This window comes from Anopheles nili, chromosome X, assembly GCF_943737925.1.
Source record: "Anopheles nili chromosome X, idAnoNiliSN_F5_01, whole genome shotgun sequence".
In the NCBI taxonomy this organism is placed as follows: domain Eukaryota; kingdom Metazoa; phylum Arthropoda; class Insecta; order Diptera; family Culicidae; genus Anopheles; species Anopheles nili.
In genome coordinates this window covers 8624906-8644674 of record NC_071293.1, presented here as the reverse complement: position 1 = coordinate 8644674, position 19769 = coordinate 8624906, and the positions used below count along the sequence as shown (strand labels likewise).

General features: G+C 45.2%; 1 protein-coding gene across 1 annotated transcript; it reads left to right on the top strand.

Annotated features, from left to right (window-relative positions):
- The first annotated feature begins 2077 nt into the window (after positions 1-2077).
- LOC128728895 (microtubule-associated protein 1B) lies at positions 2078-19692 on the top strand. Its single transcript, XM_053822545.1, has 6 exons — positions 2078-2166; positions 2323-2425; positions 2488-2617; positions 14446-14560; positions 15792-15952; positions 16019-19692. Exons 1-6 carry the CDS (start codon positions 2078-2080, stop codon positions 18175-18177), a joined length of 2757 nt encoding a protein of 918 aa, XP_053678520.1. The 3' UTR covers positions 18178-19692.
- Positions 19693-19769: the final 77 nt, after the last annotated feature.

Below are 19769 nucleotides of genomic sequence, written 5' to 3'. Positions count from 1 at the left end.
CACCGCGGCATCAGCGCAATCCGCCTTATTATACTTGCACCGACGGCAGCACAGGACGCCGGTTAACGTGAAGATATTAATTTCTAGCGATTTCTCTTGCTCAATCTCTACCGAACCCCAGCCAACGACCGGTTTAAGTTAATGACATGCAAATGAAAGCGCTGCACGAGCATCACAAGGTGCAGGAAAACACACACACACACATACCCCCATACATAAATAGCGTACAAACAAAGTGTGCCGGTGTACGAGGAACTAAAGAGAGGCGAAGTCAAAGCACACAGATTTTCATCAACGAGCGAGCGAGGGTCAAGCAAAGCGTCGAGGTGAGGACTTCCGGCGCATTTTCCGACAAAGCGGAAATACTGTGAGGGGGGGAGTGGGGAAGGGGATATAAGCACTAGCTATCTTCACTGGGACCACTGGGGCGATTCGCAAATATGGTTCGTATAGCTGGCAGAGGGAAATTGCCGCGTTCGCGGTGAAAAATCATATTTTCATCCAACGCTCTCGGCAATAATTTGAAGTGTGCAACGGCGAACAAGGATGGGGAGAGCGCTGAACGGCATCTCGTAAACGAACCGGCTGGTAATGGTCCTGGGACTGCTGGCAATAAAATGGGAATATGGACGAACAAAAAATAGAAATAAAATATTCACCACAAAATGGCGACAAAGAAGCAATCAAAATGTACCGTACGAATGCGATAAAGCAAGGCCCTGTTGGGACATTAAGACCAGAAAAACCAAAAACCAAAAATCGGGACGAAAAAAAAAGTTAAAGGAAACCCCAACCACCGAAGTAGTGCTCGGTCGAACGGCAGGTCGGTGTGGAAATCAACACCAGCCGCGAACGAGCATAAATGTGCAGTAAAATGCACATGTGGCGCCAAGTTCCGGTGGGCTAAAGGGAAGTTGTAGCGCGGATAGTAGAGAAAGAAGCAAAAAAAGCCAACAATAACTTCCCGAAGCAGAGAATCTACTTTCATAAGCGAAATGGAAGCTCGTCTCACCGGGAAGCCACGAGCGAATCGTGGAAGCTGGGCAGGGATATTAACACGCAACCAAAGGAGTAGGGTTTTGATAGGACCGAAGAAGTGTTATGGCCTTCCGGATCTGCGGACTCTGAGGCTGCGTTTTGTGGAGGTTCGCGAAAGCACGAAGCACAATGCGCAACAATGCCCCGGTGCCACAAAGCAGGCCCATAAAACAAGACAACAGGCTGAAGTAAGTACGGCACACGACCTCCGTCGGTATTCTTCGCCAACTGGTGCGGACATACGAGAGCGCTGCAACGTAAGCCGTCAGTGGGCAAGGCCCAGTTGGGAAGAATTTTCGCGTGGCCCCCTTTTTTTTGCACGTTGCCCCGTTTCGCAATATTTTTGTTTGCTCTTCTCGAACACTGAACTTGCACGGAATGGGAAGAATCCCCCAGACATGCCTAGTAACGGAGTAGTGCATTAGGTCAGGTAGCTTCCTGATGCGATGGAAACGGTGGCAACGGCGTAAAAAGGTTCCCGAAAGCATTCAGCTGGCCGATGTTGGCGGGATGCATGAATGCGTCATGTGTGCTAGGTCGAGTTGGCGAACGTCAGGCATGAAAAGTCTGACCATCATGCCAGAGTGAGCCATACTTCCTGGCACGTACGGTTTATGAGAATTTTAATGTCCATTATTGACGAAAAACACGTGCAAGCCTGGCAACGGTTCTGACTGTTCAACGGGTCTTCCTGTCCGGATGGTGGTGTTAATTTTTTTTCATCCGCAAAGTTTCCTGCTCCAACAATCTCGTGTACTTTCTCGGTATGTTTAAACCTTTCCAAGAACGCAGCTATTGAAAGATTTTAGTGTCAGACATAAGTGTTTTGTTGATAGAAATATTATTACTTATTGTTTAGCAAAGTTACTTTCACGTTGGTAACATAAAGCGTTTGCAATAATTAATACTGACGCAAATGTTATGATCATCATAAACGCATTTACCAACACCTTCCTTAAGCTATTGTGTTCAACAAATCGATCTCAATGCAGGTGAACAAAGCTTGCACTTATCTCTCAAGGTTCGTAAGTAACTTACAATGTATACACAACGCTCAGAATCACGTCTCTGCGCTCTCCACAATGCGGTAGAGTTGATGTTCCAGCAGCAACGCATCGGCTTCGCTATGTGAGCTAAAACAATCACTTATGGGTAAGACTCGCAAAACCGCGTGACGTGTCCTCGTTCGTCCTTGCACGTTCCGCTGGAGACCACTCAATCTAATCAGAGCCCGCAGATACGCGCCTTATGAGACATTATCCACCTTGGGGACCTTGCACAAAGCTCGCAGGTGGCTATAGCCCGTTGTTGCGACACCTTGAGCTCCGCAACTTTGTCCGAGTGTTACTTAGCGAAATTGAATATCCTTGAACGTAACCTTCGCACGGTAGGCACTAGCAATTTACACCACTCGTTCTCGTTTTCTCTCTCTCTCTCTCTACCTGGCAGGTAAACATCAGCAACACGTGGACATTGCCGCAGGAAGGCTTCTCGGTGTTCTATCGTTACTTCCGCGACAAAATCTCCTGGTTCGAGGCGGACGCCGTCTGTCAGTTTCATCATGCCAATCTAGTCACCGGTAAGTAGTGCCTGGCACAACTACTTCGTGCCCTTCGGCAGCACGTCTGCCAGCTATTTCTGCGTTGGTTTAGCGAGCTAGTGAGTGGGTCGAACGGTGGCAACAGCTGCACGGTCGGTGATGATTTAATTCCCACAGTTTGTATCGGATTTCAAAGCCCGGCTGGTGACCGGTTGTCCTCAGGTTCCGGTGAAGACGAAACTTTTCCACCTTCGCATCGCACTGGGACCTAAAGACAGAGAAGAAGGACCAGCATTAATAGAAAACTTGCCGAGATGCTGCCGAAGTTTTCAGCGTTATGGTGTCACGTAAAAAAGCCGCGGTTCGTTAATGCAATGGCCTCGTGGTCACCGGTGGACGGCGTAAGACTACGGACTTTCTATCGACCATCTACGTTATAGTTTACGACAACAAGTAATTTGCATTTCGACAATGTCGATGGCTTTGCGGGAAACCAGATGGGTCTTTTGTAAATTGACGAATGAAATAGATACAGTTTTTCTCATACAGCCGCGATGTTGGCTTGCAATTGATTCTTGACTCATTAAAATACGAAACTTTTTTTATCGGTATTGGCCGTGTATATATATATATATATATATATATATATATATATATATATATATATATATATATATACATGTATATATATATATATATATATATATATATATATATATATATATATAAATATACATGTATATATATATATATATATATATATATATATATATATATATATATATATATATATATATATATATATATATATATATATATATATATATAAACAACTGTGCTTTTAGGATCCGTATGAAATATATAATCATATCTTTGCTATATACAGTACTTAATATCCCGTGATTTTTAAAAACTTTATAGTATATATTTGATTAATATATGTTCACACAGATCATTTATCAAGCATACCCATTTCATTTTCTAAAATCGCCACCATGGCTTTGTACACTATCTTTTATGACACGAAGGCTTGAATTACATGAATATTTTATCTATGCATTGATACAATGATGTTTTGATTTTATCACATGTATCTTTAAACTTCGAAAAAGAATGATTTTATGAGGAAGATATATGAAATCACAACTATTAAATTAATCAAGTATTTTAAATCCTCGTGGGAATAGATGTCCGTTCCACGTCAACCATAAATGAATCAGTCTATACATTATACATTTATTGAAATACATTTAACTCAAAAGCAAACACTAAATATTATACACCTTTCTCTAAAGCCAGGACGCATAATTTGTTATGTCTTTTGAGCAATATATTTCTAACCCTGCTCGACTAAGTAGCTACTCTAAACCCTTCATAAGTCCATTCTGCCGCCATCGTTATTTTCCACAATAACGCAACACATATCAACGTTTCCATAACATCATGAGTGCAGTATTACAGGTTCAGATAATTAATAGCTATGCTAAACCTTTTGATTAACAAACCACTAGATTTCTTAACTTTTACACAAGGACAATCGTCATTATTTCGCACCTTAACAAAACTTATCCGAATTCGTGTCATTACAAAGCTACATAAAGGTAATAATATACTGAAAGCTTATGGTAGAATGAAGAAATATGTGTATTAATGTTATGAATATTAATTTACTTTTTAAATACTTATGAGAGTAGAAGCTAGTTCTACATCAGCTCCATAAGATAGTTTTTAATAACTGTAAAGCAGAAGTTATACGCCCTTGCCCGCAATATTTTATAAGCTTATAACTAAGCATCTAGTAGCTATCGAACATTATATACATGTACAACCTACCGCAGTTGATATTTTCCACCACAACGCAACACATTCTGAGGTTCCATCCCATCCCGAGTACAGCTTCACTGTGGCTTCCTTTCACTTGATTCATTTCCACTCGGCACAAAACGTTGCGGAGCCCATGTCCGCTGAGCCGGATAATCGCAGGTCGTCGATTGGCAAGGCTCTACTCTCCATCGAACGTAGGGAAGCTGTTGGGCGAATCGATTAAATTAAATCCCCACCTTCCCATCGGTACTATCGAAACAAAACTCGCTCGCTCGCAAAACCTTCTTGACTTAGCGCCCTCTCCAGACTGGCTCAAGAGTGCCGGTTCGTAAGCACCGAGCGTTTTCCCAAAGCAAATAGTGTACGTGTGGGTTGTGTGAGTGTGGATGGTAAAATTATTAAATGAAATACCGGCCGCCATTGTCTCGAAAAGCGCACCCTGCGCCAGGCTCGAGAGCCCATCCTTCTAATTAATATTCATCCCTCCCGAAAGCGCCCGCCGGGTGATGTTTGTTGGCCGTTGCTAACTTCGAGACGGCCCACAATCGAAGCCCTACAACCGAGCAAAACTTTGCGAACCCGCCCGGTTGCATCCGTAATTTACGGGCGCAACGAATTTACTGCCAGGTCCCGGTGGGTGGTTGCACTTTTGCGAGAGCAATCGACCAGTGCTCGCTGCCGGAAAGCTGTAGGGTATTATTCATTACGCGATCTCCGTGGCATGAAGCCCTATCGCTGGCGTGGCCCTGTACCGTACCGCAATCAGCATAACAATGTACAACCGTCTCATCACGGGAACCCTCGGGAAAGCGAAGGGATATGGAGCCATTGGGGCATTCCAGGGCAGGGTGGAAGTACTTGAAGGACTGCTCCCTTACGAGTGCTGCTTTTGCGAAGGGTGGTGTAATGATTTTTCAATTAAAATCAATCGATCCTTAGGTCGCCGAGAAAGCGGTGGCTCTCGTGTTGGTTGCGCTTCGATGCATTACCCGCACTGGAGCTTGAGAGTTCGCAATCGAAGATGGGGAGTTCCTTCTTTTGATGGTTTCGAAGATTTCGTCTTTGGTACACTGCACAATCCAACTAGGTCCTTAACGTACGTTAGCGCCTTTTGTATACTCGCGAAAGTAGCCTGAAAATGAACCATACCAGTGAAATGTTAGTGTTTTTTTGGTTTTAAATTAAATACGCTATCTCGGTTTATTGTTTGCAAGTTAACTCACGTCACTATCTATCACTTATGATCATTGCTGCAGAGCCTTACGCGAAAGGGATCAATAATTTTCACTCGCGAGAGGTTGTTTTCTTAGCCGGTTTTACCCAACGAACGTCGGGTGGTTCTGGCCACCATGCCAAGTAGCTCGTGTGCCTGGCAAAGCCCAGAGTGTGCCCTGGAAAATGGGAAAATGAGAAAATGGGCTCCCGAGAAGCGCAACATTCTCCGACGCACAAAAACACGGCTCGGGTATGCGACCATCGGCAGCGGAGAGTAGCGATGATTTTTATGGTATTTAATTAAATTGAAAAATCCCAACCATTCGGTTTGAGGGGATCACGCCGCGATCCCGTGCTCGGTGGATGCTGGTTTTAAAGCATAATACCTCGAGAGAAGGCGTACAATCGATGCATCGTCAGGACGAACAACAAACCACCTCGGTATTTAATCGTATCGAGCAATGACGTGACGATGTTGGCAGCAACGCTTGCTTGGCTTTGGCGAAGGATGGGCGCACTTCATTCAGGTCCTTCCAGGCGCTTTTGATCTGAAACAAACCAAACCAAAAATCAGGCCCCTGCCCTTTGTCAACCGTGCTATCAATATCAGTACTTAAAGGCACACAGGAAAGGCGGAGTTTCCAAGCCGATTTGATACGTTTTACTGCCAGGATGCGGCCGGCCATTTCCAGAAGCTGCTTGCAAACCCGGTTGCTTATTATTTTCCACCCTACAGCTGAGAAATTGATTGTCTCGGAGCACCATCTGTCGCGCACGTTGCGAAACCCCACCCGAGCCGTGAATGTAACAAAAGCAGAGCGTAAGCAGCTCACCACTGAAAGGTTTCGATTCAGGGCATGGCCTTCCACTCGAGCTTTTCCTGCTGCCCTTGCGCGGGCAACCGTAAGACGATTAGTGGTCGGGTGGAGTGCGCTTGTTGAAGGGGGGTTTTTCCCGGTCTCGGCGAAACCATGCAAGCAGCTCGGTGGGTGCGATTCTTTTCCGTTTTTCCCGTAAGCGCAAGTCGAAGGGGGGAAACAAATCAAACAGCGTCGTCGTCAGGAGCTTCCTGGAACCTGCTCGAACCTGGGCGCTGTTTCGAGTGTGTCCTTACGAGTGGCCTTTATTTACTCCTCCGCAACCCTCCGAAACGGGTGGGGTGCGATCCTGCAAAGGGGGTGTGTAAATATTTAGCAATTTAATTAAGCTCGACCGGTTACGAACCGCGCACGAATGGGGCATCCTTTCGGGAGCTTCCGGAAGATGGATGTGTGGGCTCCAACGGGTGGGAAAACTGTGGAAAAGTGCTCCTAACTAACCGATCCGCTGCTACCGGTCCCACAAACAATGTGGTGGGGTTTTCTCGCACGCGCCCTTAAATGGATTTTCAAACGAAAGGGGAGTTTAAAAAAAATTATCCAAACTAACGGCCGCGCATGAAATCGATCGAGGAAGCTCCTTGGGATTTCCCTCAGGTGCAGCTGACGGGCTTTCCCAGGCGAGCAGGCTGAAACCGGGGGGTTCATTTAGAACCACTTAACCCGTGTGTCCTTGCAAGGTGCCATCCTCAGTCACCAAAAAAGGACATCCATTCCGACGGTGGGAGCAACCTCAATATTGATTCCCGGAACTGTGCACGCCCGGGATCCGGACGCCGATCCGTTCCGGTCGGGTTGAAACCGGAAGGAAGTAAGTAAGCATTGCGCTGGACCCGCGGGCGATGGAAATTCGTATAAATATTTAACAAACCAGCGCCGATCCAGGGAAGGAAGATTGCTTACGGTGCGAGGTATTTTTAAAACATTGATTTGAACTTTGCCGGCGGCGAGGTTACATCCGTTTATCGACCGCGGATCGGTCGCGGATTGGAGCATCGTTGGCTGTCGAGGAACTGGCCGGTCGGTGCATCTTGCCGGCTAATCCGTATAAAGTTTTCCCACTCACGTACGCCCCGGGGCCGCCTGTGGGGATGGTAAAGGAAATAAAATAAATGAAAACACTTCGATACGCCAAACAGGTGCCAGGCACTGGCGTACAGGTTGGCCAGATGGCGCGAGCAACTTCTGCACAGGGAATTGTTTCGCATCCAAGAATGTAGAAGCACGATATTGCTTCTCAGTGTGAATTATTTGTGAACGTTATTCGGCAATTTTTGTCCATACACCCCAGGAGGTTTAATTAGTTTCCAGTATTTTGAGTGGATTATTCGTCAAATTAATCGTATTTTTTTATTAAAAAATAGGAAATTTTGGTTTTTAATTCGAAAAACAAAAACCCCGACTGTCTCCATCCTTTCCCTCCCCTTTTTTTTTGGCCGTGACTCGCCTATTGCACATGATTTACACCTGATTGGGTGCTATTTTTGAGCTCGTCTTGTGAGACGGCTATGATTTATTTGTGTACAATTATTTGTGTACATATACACCCCGGCTCCGTTATATGGCCGCTTACATGCTAAGTTGACTACCCCTTTATCCCCTTTGATATTTATTTACAATTTTGCTGCTGCTGCTGGCTGGTGTTGCTGTTCTCCATCTTTGTGATGAGAAAGCCGCTCTCACAGAGAAGAAGAACACAACAACCAGCCAGCAGCGGAAAGGCCACGGGAATTGATACCCGTCCAGTGAAGTGTAGTCAGCTTCTTCACTATCAGCAGTGCTTTCCCAATTACACCACTGAGCCCCCCCAATGGATATGAGATCTATGTTCGATACGGTTTTGACAGTTTCGCACGAGTCTTACTCGGCTTTGCACTTCGGCGAGAATCGTGCAGTTCTCGCCCGTTCGTTACCCCTTCTTCGCTGCGTTTACTACTGGAGTTCTATTTATAGCCAATACCTTAACGAATTCTACAGGAACATGTTTTCACACGTGCTTATATGAACTCATGTAATGTGCGACCCAACGACAAAAAAAGCTGGGTCGAACCGCATTATTTCCAGTGACAATTTTTTTATCCAACTCATCAATATCGCGAAATTGTCAAAGGGTTAGCATAGCACGGTGTTAACTATTTTCGGCTGTTCAAACCGTATATTTGTAGCTATCTGTAACAGTGGAGCTGCAGATGACTTATGAATATTAATATGTTTTAAATTAGGCTCTAAATAACCAAATACTTAAGAATTCGTCTTCCTATTTATCTGGGGAAATTATTCCATTAAAGAACAAAATTGCGCAAGCGGAAGCGATTGATGGATCGATTGCGTTATAGCCCTCACATAAGTAAAACCCAGTGAAAGCAAAAACTCCGAATTGGATTGCAAAATTATTCGCCACGAAAGTAATGCCGATCGCCTTTTATAAGTCAAATCGCCTTGGAAAGCTTGTTTCCGGTTTCATAATATCGCCATGCTATCGCAATTTGCGAATGTGCGCAATTTTTCTTTCCATTTTCCTTCGTACCGCATCCAATCGAATGAACAGCAATGGATGATAAAATTAAATAAAACCCCCCATTGCCAATTGCACCCATAGCCGTGTTTCCGACGACCGCAATGGTAATCATATCTCTCGCACTGTATTACTTGCTCGATTATTATTTATTTGAATGCATTTCGCGGGCCATTGTTCGCTGGTGCAATCAACCTAATTGCCAGTCAATTGGCCCGGATCGGAAGGAAGTGGAGTGGAAAAATTATATTTTTATAACTCTTTTAGTGTCTCTTTAGTCTCTCTATTGTATCGTTGTGTCCATTCATCAATGCGCAATCAATGCTCGTTATGCTTTGCGCAATTGGTGTACGTTACAATTTACTTGCGATTCAATTTTCTTGGCAATTTTATGGTGCATACAATATTGTTCATTATTTATTCTATAAAAAAATATAGCGCATACAATATTGTTCATAATTTATTCTATAAAAAAAGCTTATGCCCTATAGTCTTTATTTCACAATAGATGCATTATTCAAGCCTTATAGATGTGTATAGAGTGTGCAATTCTCTCTAGTACAAAAACACTTGGCTAAAAGCTCGCATACAACTACCAGAGGAAAATCTCCCGACCAAGTCCCGTGTGACACAGCCGGAGGAGGGAGATTTTTGTTTAACCCCATTTTCGTTGATTGCAGCCGAAGTAGAAAACAGCTTGAAGGGAGGCAAAACCACAAATCGCTTGCCGGTCGAGCATGATTGCAGGAATTCGGTATGCACTCGGAGTCCGGAATCGATGCCACAACGTCGATTGCAAAAAATCACCCACAGCAAAAAAAAAACTTCTACATCCGACCAGCACCATCACCACCGACAGGCATCATCACGAGCTGATTGTGCAGCTCTCGCGTACTGCACGAACGCATAATCGATTGGGATTCCTTTGATGTTGTGCCTGCCAGCAGAGGGATACCAAAGGGAAACGATTTCTCCTATCCTCCGTTTTCACCTCACATACCTATGGATTGAATGAAAACACAGATCAGTTTTTCGCTTCCCTTTCCATCTGTGGTATGGCAAAAGCGAACGAGTTATCAATTGCCGGGAGGGAAATGTTTCATTTAACGAATTGTATTTGGCCCGTGTGTGATGATGACGTTTTTTCGTCTTGTTGCCATCAGGAAATGTCCACTTTAATCGTTGCGGAAAAGCGTTTTTCCAACAACTGAAAAGTGACATAGATCATAGGCATGCTGAATTGAGCTCACCAGTCACTGGAATTTAAATCGTTGGATTGAATTACAGCCATTTAATATTAGCCAACGACCGGGTCGTGGCATTCGGTAGTTCATTAAACACTAAACGATGGAAAGCACACAGTCTTTTCACCGAGCAGCAGGTGACGATGGAGTGACATTTTTCTGCCATTTGAATGTTCCCTCCGGCAGTTAATTGCATATGCAAACTGTTCGCAGGCTTAACAACCCCATTATAATTATTATTACAATATTGGTAGCCATCGCTAGCGCCCTCAGATACGCGTTATTGCAAATGATAATAGCTGCAAGGGTGGGGCTTAGCTTTTTCCGTATTTCGATTGCACATTTAGCCACAATTATCATTCCCATCACGCGCCCAATCAACGCCATCAGCTGAATTGATTTGCATAATCACTCCAAATTGGATATTACCCGGGGTTCAAAGTCGCATATGATAAACGTATCGATTGGGAAACCGATCGTAAGGGAAATTCACTTGGTCCGTTCCAATAATAATAATCTTGCATTATTTGCATATGCCTCTGCATCATTCCCGGATGAATATGGAGCGCTAAAAAAAAAAAAATCTAAAACAGATTCGAACTCCCATCCTCTTGGCTGGTTTCACAAACGTCTCGCAAAAAAGCTTGCTTAAATGATCGTGTTCATGAGACGCTAAGGATCGTTTCGAAAGTTGTCATCGGAATTGTCGCCTTGCTTGGTTTATCACCTGGAAACTATGATAAGCACCGAGGATCCCGAGCGTGCCTTTAAAATAAGGCTTCACAACGTCGTTCTATGTGGACGTTATCATATCAGCACATCCGATGCCACTAGGCCACTTCCATCGAACCGTGGCCCAGTAGCGGCAATTACTTTCCCGTCGTTGTCTTCTGCGATATATCCTACTTCCACCCAAGCCAGAAGATGTAAAGAATTTAAGCGCAACTCGGGCATCCTTGGGCGAGAGTGTACGATAAGTTTCCTCTGATTTCTCGCCACAACAAGACGACCCCCGTCGTCTGGGAGGATGAGCCAGGCTCGGCCAAAACACGCGATGCACGAGTTAATCTTTCCATTCACCCGGCAATGATGATGAATCATTCCGGCTCACGGGCGTGTGCAATCTTAGATGCACGCTGCGTGCACTCGCCAAACCATCCGTACCGCTCTCATTTTCTGTTGCCCAACGGATCCAACGAAGGCAGTCGCTTTGAAAGTGTTCAACCAACGTCAGCGTTTCGTCTGGCATGTGGCCTGGCTTCATTGCGCTTCTCTTGGCAGCAATCCGGGTGCATCGTGAATATTGAAAATGAGTTCATGCGCTTCGGGTGTTGCTCAGATCATCTCGGATGGCCTCGAGTGAAAAGCGGAACCATCTCACCATGCCACTCCATCACGGCACGGGTCCCTCTAAGAGAGGCAGAGCGCGGACAGGAAAAAATGAGAAAATATAATTAAATCTGCTGTACCTGCGGATAGCGAAATGCTTAAGCACCAATGCGAACCGTCCGGATCAGTCTATGATATGAAGACACAGCACGGTAAACGAGTTGCTTCGTACTGAAGCGACCGAGAATCATGAGCCACGTGTTTCTGCTGCTTGATGATATAATTGCATCGCAATTAAAGGTTCTTTTTTCAACTGCAGCCATCTTTAGATATCTTTGGGCGGTGCATTATAACATCTTCTGGCAATGAACCCTTGCATTCTGTGGCGTTCCTCACACGATGAAAAATGCAATCCCTGCAATGCTAATTGCGACAAGATGTATCCACCGTTCCTTCCACACCGATGTATTACTGGATTTAATTTTTTACGTAATACTGCAGCTTCAGCCATTTTAGCGGGGTCGGGGTGGTTTTAGCGAACCTTTCGCCGACCTGATGACGGATCAGGTTAAACGTCCTGCCGACAAACGGTCCTTCGTCTCTTTCGCCCACCAAACCACCGCAAACGGAAGATTTTATCTGCTTCAAGCGCTTCAGCTCACAGCGGGGGGTGGGATGGAAAGTTGGACACGGTTCCGGTGCGTTTGATCAAAAAGCTGGACGTCGGGTTCCGGCGGGTACCAAGCGACGTTAAGTCCAGCTTCTGGTAGAGCCCGTCCCCGTCCGCACTAACCTCAAGCTGGGTGCGGTCTCGAGCGTTGCCTCGCAGCAAACGGCTGAAAATTAAATGGCCACCGGTGAGCACCCGCAGTGCCGGAAGTGGCCGGCCCCGGAATTCTGCGGCAGGATAATTATAGATTTTAATTACCTTCCATCATTAATTAGTTCTCGCTATCAGGGTTGCGGTTCGGCGGGCTCATTCCCGCCGCAGGCAGCTCGTGTGGCCAGCTGGAGCCGTCGCATTTTGAATAATCTCGTGGCTGAAAATAAACGCAAAGAACCAAGTTTAGGTTGATTGAACCGATCGCAGTTGTTTGGTGGTCTGGTCCGCGGCGAATACCGCGCAATCTGCTACCGTGACAAGCCATAATCCGGTGGGAAAATTGTCATAATTTATTATTGTTGTTCACAAGCCTCAATTTGAAAGATAACCTAAAAACCTTCACACCACGATTGTAATCACATTCCGGAGCGTAACTCAAGAACCTTTTTTGTTTTCAAATTCCCATTTTTATTTAATACACTAATAAAAGGAATAGCATTAAACATTTTCAAACTGCATCGGTAACTAAACTTTCCGATTAACTTTCAAACGTATAAACGTTGTTTCAACCACCAACAATGTAAGCTATGGCACCATTTACTGATTACTTGGGTCGCTTTTGATGCTGAGTCGGTTGAATGATGAATTGCTTTTTCCGAGAAAATTTCTACAAATTGCCACGAACCATTCACTTTTAACTACAATTAAACTCGTTTGAACGCGGTATCAGCACTGTACAATCAATGCAAATTGTTTGCTATCGAAACGACATTTCACAATTTGACAGATTAGACAAATTGGTTGTAACGGTTATTTTGATAGAACGCAAAATCTAGCCACAATAGCTATTTGGAGTCATTTTCTAGGTATTTTTCTGACATGTGACATCATCGGCGTACAGTGCATTTAATCTGTTTTGTAAAGTAATATACTCTATTTATACATTATCACAATGGCAATGATACTCCACATCTCTACTACTCCGATATCGCCTCGTAGGATTCGTCGTTAGTGCTTCGCAAACACTCTTCCCAAAAATCTGCACAAGCGTTTATCGTCCTCATTGAAAGCCAAGGTAACGAGAGTAGTGTTTCTAGGCATTGAGTTTGGCACTAAGTGCAAACACCTGTGCAGAAGTACCGGCCAGTTTGATTGCTGAGTAAACGAGCTGCCATGAAGTTCTGTGACCAAAATTGTTCGTTCTTTGTTTCCCTTCCTAGATTGAGGTACGGTTTAATCGCCATCGTGTGCCAACAGGATCCATTTCATTGATACCGATGAACCGTCGCTCTAGTGTGATGATAAATGCTAAAGTCTTTGCTCTGGTTGGCGAACCTGACACCCAACCTGCGCCACGAGCTGGTGACGACCACCAATCTATTAAATCCTCCGCGAAACTTGGCCATACGTCCTGGGACACGCAAGCCGATCGCTTCTAGCCATATTAGGGTCCTTCGGTGGGCTGGTGGAATAACAAACCCGAGACTGCACCGAGTCAGACTCAGCTCGCTCGAGGCATAAGCAATTAAAATTAAGCCTTGTTAACAGCTGAGCAAATAAATCGTTGGCGTTACCACCGTCTTCTTTTGCGGAAAGGTTCCTCGTGGTTTCGGAAGGAATTGCCAGGGTCATGGGGCATTGGGTGTGCTGCCACCCGAAAAGTTCGGTCGATGCTCCATTGTGAGCGACATCCAATGTCGAACGTAATGAAGATTTATGGCATAGTAGCGGGATTAATTTAATTACTCGAGATGGAAATTTTTCATTCCTCCAGAAGGACTCGTCGATGATCGATAGGTCTTTTTTGCCGATTTGTACTAGTGAGAGAGATTTTCCCTCTGAAAATAATGGGCTCTCTTTGCTGCTTTGAACTGTGATCCAACGCTTCGAAGACTAGTGGACTGTTTATCACGAAATTCATTTGGATAATTTTATTTCGTTATAAAAACGAAAAGGATTTTTTTTATTTATACTTATCATATACTTCACACCACACAACAGGATTCTACTGATGGCTATACTTAATTGTTTCTTTCTAGTTGATAATGGAGTCCAGTTTGATGCGACGCGTGCGTTTTTAAAGGAGCTCGATGTAACTAGCGCTGTCTGGATTGGTTTGATGCGCCCGGAAAATTCGGCTCGTTTCACCTGGACGTAAGTAGCACATTACAACAACAACACATTTACAACATCCTAAATGTTCTTTTCACTTGTTTTTTTAATTTTTATGTTAGTTGTACTATATCAACATTTAATCTTGTCGTCTGAATAATCAACCATCTGAATATTTTATGATATTTTTTACTATTTAAAGAGTAGTTAATTACTTTTAAAATTTTCGAATGAATTATTTAGATGAAACGGAAATGAAATTGTTTAAAAGGTATTTCAGAGAAAAATATGCACACCCGAATATTATTTATCCTCATTACAAAAAAAAACAAAGTAACATGTTATATACCTACACCATTCATCGATAATTCATCCTCATGAGCCACGCAAAGTTCCCAACGAACCTCTAGCATAGTAACTTTTCCACAACCAACTTCGTACCGGTTATGTTGCAAGCCATGAGCATCCGTTTTTCGTGCGCTTTTATTTTCTTCCGTCAATGTTCCTTTAGCTTCAAAGTTTTGCCCACGTTTTCATTCATTCGTCGGTGAGGTTTACGACACAAAACGCAGGAAGTAGGAATTTTCCAGCCAACTCTTCCAACCGTTTCGGACCACTTGCTGCTGCACCTTTGTTTACGCTGTAACGGAAGGGATGGGGGGTTTACGTTTGCCTCGAAAGGATGTGCCCGGATTTTTCAGCCAAGCCAAGGCACCGTTCCGTCACTAAAACGGCCGCGAGGTTGTCCGGTGGCTGTTGTCCTTTGCCGTATTTGTTGTGTCAACATTGACTCGGAAAACCAGCAAAGCTAAACCCGGCCGGTTCCGAGAGGCACTGGAGAAAACCTTCGACCAGCTGACCCTCAGGCCGGACCGGCCGGACGTACCACTTACGTTCTACGATCGTTTGGGATGGTCTGCCGGGATGCAGTGGCCCAAGACGGCCCAGATGGCAGCGCTAACTCATCCGCAGGCTGATGTGAAGCGCTCGGTCGGAAGCATTCGTGCGAACCGGAACACCATAACCTCTGCAGGGGATCACTGGAGTCTTTTATTTGGTTTTCCGTTTTTCCGTTACTTTACTATCGGCTGAACGATGGCTCCACTTAAAAAGACAACGTTTAAAGATGGAGATAAAATACGCAGTTTGAACAGAGCAGCATTAGCTAGAAAATATTATCATTTTATATAAGTTCATAAATACATATTTCAAAGAATCGTTCCTTTTGATGCAGTAAAGTTTTATCAATCATTCCTTCTACATTCTGATATAGGAGTTCAAAGGCATTGGACCCATCAAGTGGTTACTGGGCCGAAGCAATTCCGGCCATGGAGCAACCCCTGTGTGCCGTAGTGGACCCGGTGCGTGACTTCCGCTGGCATGCTTTGCGATGTGGAGGTCCTGAAACGGCCGCTTTTCTGTGTGAGCTTCCAGGTAAGTATACTAGCCTAGCCCAACGTCACGAATCGTGCATTTGAAAACTTGGCTCTTTTTCCGTAGTGCCGGCGTGGGCAGTCGACTGTACTGTAACCTCGATACCGTCGCTCACAGTGCAGTACATGTCGGATAGTGGCACGGTGCAGCTTTCGCGAGACTGCGGCGAATCCGGTACCAAGCACATCTCTTGCCAAGGTAAACAAGATCGGGACAGCATCATTGAACAGCTGCAATGCAGTGACGAGGAGGACCTGGCATCCGTGCTAGCCACCGAGAATAACAATCAGCTGCTGTTGGTACCGAACGGAGAGGGTGGATCAACCGCCAGCTCGACTAGACGTCCCCAGCCGATACTGGAGCACGACATTCTGACGGTGGTCTCGCGAAACGACGAGGACAGCAACAACAAGATTGAGGTTAACCCGAACCAGATCGAGGACACAGTGAAGAACGTTATCAACAAGTTCAATCTGCAGGATCTGATGCGCAGCGAGCAGGCAGCTTTGCATAGTGAGGAGGTCGATGGAACCGACCGCGATGTGCATAGCCCGCGAAAGTCGGGCTACGGGAAGAAGTACTCGCCGCTCTACGAGAAGAAGCATCATTACGCTAAAAAGCCCGCGAATGGGTCGGACCGCAACGAGAGCGCTGATGAGGAGGACGAGGAAGATGAACCGATGCTTGGTGACCAACCGATGCAGGACGAAACGGAAACGCAACCAATTGACATCATCCAGCAGGCGGTTAAACCGACGGCGGATGGGGACTACACCGATCCGGCGATCGTGGGTAGCAGCACGAAAGTGACCAACATGGAAGGTACTTCTGGAGCGAGTGAGGTGACCTCGTCGAACCCTGTTACCACGCCCGATTCACGGCTACGACGCGGCACCGATTCTGACGCAGATGAGACGGATGGCTCGATGCGAACCACCGAAGCACTGCCTGGAACGACGTTGTCTGATGTCACGGAAATGACGACGACAACAACTGTGGTTCCAACACTGGCTCCAACTACGCTTCCGGTCACAACAGTTACGAGCCTTCCTCCAGCATTGCTAACTACGAGGACAACCGCAGCTAGTCACGTTTTACCGACAACACCGAAGAAGGAAGTTATTACTGGAGATCACTTCATTCCGCCGATGTTGTTGGTGAAGGCACGCTTCATATCTGCTCGTCCACACACCGAGGCACCTCCTACCACGATGCTTCCTACCGCTCCATCTACCAGCGTTGCCACGGAGGCATGTGTTACGGACACCACACCGACCGTTCTAACAACATCGGATCTTACTCCTGTTGGTGAGCAACAGAAAACTAGTGAGCAAACATCTGCCCCGGTCGAGTCGCTTTCGAAGGAAGTAAATGTTGGTTCTTCACATGTGGAGCTTTCATCGGCTTCTCCCATGTCAACTGCTGCCACTGGTACGCATATGCCTCCAGAACTGCTAGCTGTTCAAACCCAACATCAAGAAACTAGTCAACACGTCACGTCTTCTAACGATGTTAAAACATCACATTCGGCATCCGATTCTGGTACCAAACCAACTGTAGTTGCTGCTTCAAATGAACATGAAGAAATTAACGCTCTTCCTCAGTCGGCTGCCTTAGTGTCTAGCATTCAACTGACGCTGCACTCCGATTCCGTCACGACTACTGTAGCACCGGAGCAGGTCACTACCGCCATCGAAACGTCCGTGGCTCCAAAAATGACGAGTGATAGCGATACCACTACCGGTACTGAAGAACTGGAAGGCTCAACTACCGCTGTATCTACTGACGAACTAAGCGGTAGCAGCGAATCGAGCACGGCAGCATCTCTTTCAACTACTATGCAGGCATCTACGGTGACGCCTCAGCATGAACTCGAGACAACTTTCAGCACGGGTGTCCCGAAAACCACCCAAGGTGAAATCGACCAGCACCCCCTGGCGAGCATGTCTCCTTTAACATCCTTGACATCATCTCTTAATGACATTCCATCGGAATTGCCGCAGAATGAGCCGATTAGTACAGGCGAGCACCTAAGCGAGCAAGATCACGCCGCCAACCATTCGGGCGAGGAACTTTACGATGATGAGCAATTGCACGCGGAGTTACACAATAGCTTTTCCAACGTAGAAAATTATCAACCCTATAAACCAAACCGTCATCGTGCACTTACAAAGCCTGAGGTGCACAACAATCATGGTGCATACATCAAAAAAATTCTAGGTTAAACCGTACAAACAGCGTCAGCTCCCTTCTAACCCGGCACCATTACACTCTGGCCGCTCAGCCACAGTAGAAAGTCTACGTCCTAGCATTCGGCACAGATGCAGGATACTAACGAACTGCTGGACAACCTCATTGCGAGCTATGATACATCTGCGATCAGGTGTGCCCCGGGGGGAGCAATTGGAGCATCGATCTCCAGTTATTTTGATGTGTGAATCGCCCGCACTTAATCATCGGTGTTGTGTAAACTGTTGGAGATGTTTCGAACTCATATTGCAGGCTTACCTCACGATGCTCGTTGAGTTAACTTCGTTCAAATTTATCTCCGAAATGTCAATAGTATTTGCATAACCGCGGCCACTCAGTTTCCGCTCTTAATTGATCATCCCATCTCTATCGTACAAGATAATAATAGGTAAATGTCAAGCATAAACGTAGCAGTAGTATAATACTATGTAGCCTCGAGCGGCGAAGGAAACTTCAAGTATGCCCACTCCACTACAGTAGGCAGCAACAGTCGGTGATGTTTTGGTGAGGAATTTTTGGAGCAGCATTTGAATGAACTGCAAAGCTGATTACCGAGTGAAAAGGGTTCTGCTTAAGATAGACGAGATCTCCATACAATAGACTGTTGAAAGCCACCACGGTTAGAAACTGGCCTTGTAATACCGAGGAGTACTGGAAAAGTTGGGCAAGTTGGCTGGACTATATGGCGTAGAATTTGCGCTTTTCTATATCAAGAACACATACAAACAGAGAAGGAAAACTAGGTATAAATCCACACCCGTTAAAGGTATTGTTCAACATGCTTCGATGTGGCGGATATTTGCAAAGGACATCCTTAAATTCGAGCGAGTAAGTATTTTAGATCGAATGCTGGAAATAAAGCTGAACCTATTACAAACGTATGCCGTATTACCAGAGCCAAAAACCACAAGTCGGACTACAGCATCAAAAATTTCTCAGAGTTTGTTATGGATTGGTGCTTCATTACAGAAGCAGACTCGGTGCCACTATTAGTGTTTATATTAGGCGTAAATGGAATCGCATTTTCGCGCAAGTATAAAAAAATATAGTATATACTAAAACCAGGAGGTTCAAAAACGCCCATGTAGACGTCGAAAACGAAAAAAGTTTTGGCTCAGAGTTGAGGATTTGTTCATCCTTTTTGTCAAAAAAAGCCAACGCCCTTGCCCTGGCATAAGACCGTGCTGAAAAAACAAATCGATCAACAATAGCAAGGACCTATTGGCAAATCTAACCCACGTGGTGTAAAGAGCAAAAAGATCCCTTCCATACCAACACTACATAGCGCAAATAGAGCAGTTCATATTAGCACGGGCGGTACAGTCTAACTCAGCCTACCATCGTTCAACACTACGACACTTTCGCCAACACACTTTGTCCAGAAAGCAGTTAAAGAAACATTATTAATAACAACAGTAATGCGGCTAGTTGAAGCAGTTTGGACTATGCTAGCAAAGACAATTTTATTACAAATAAAGTTTTAAACTCAATTCATTAGTGAAGTTTTGTTTTAATCTATCGAATGAATTGCATGTATTCTTTTATCAATTTCACCTAGTCCTAAACA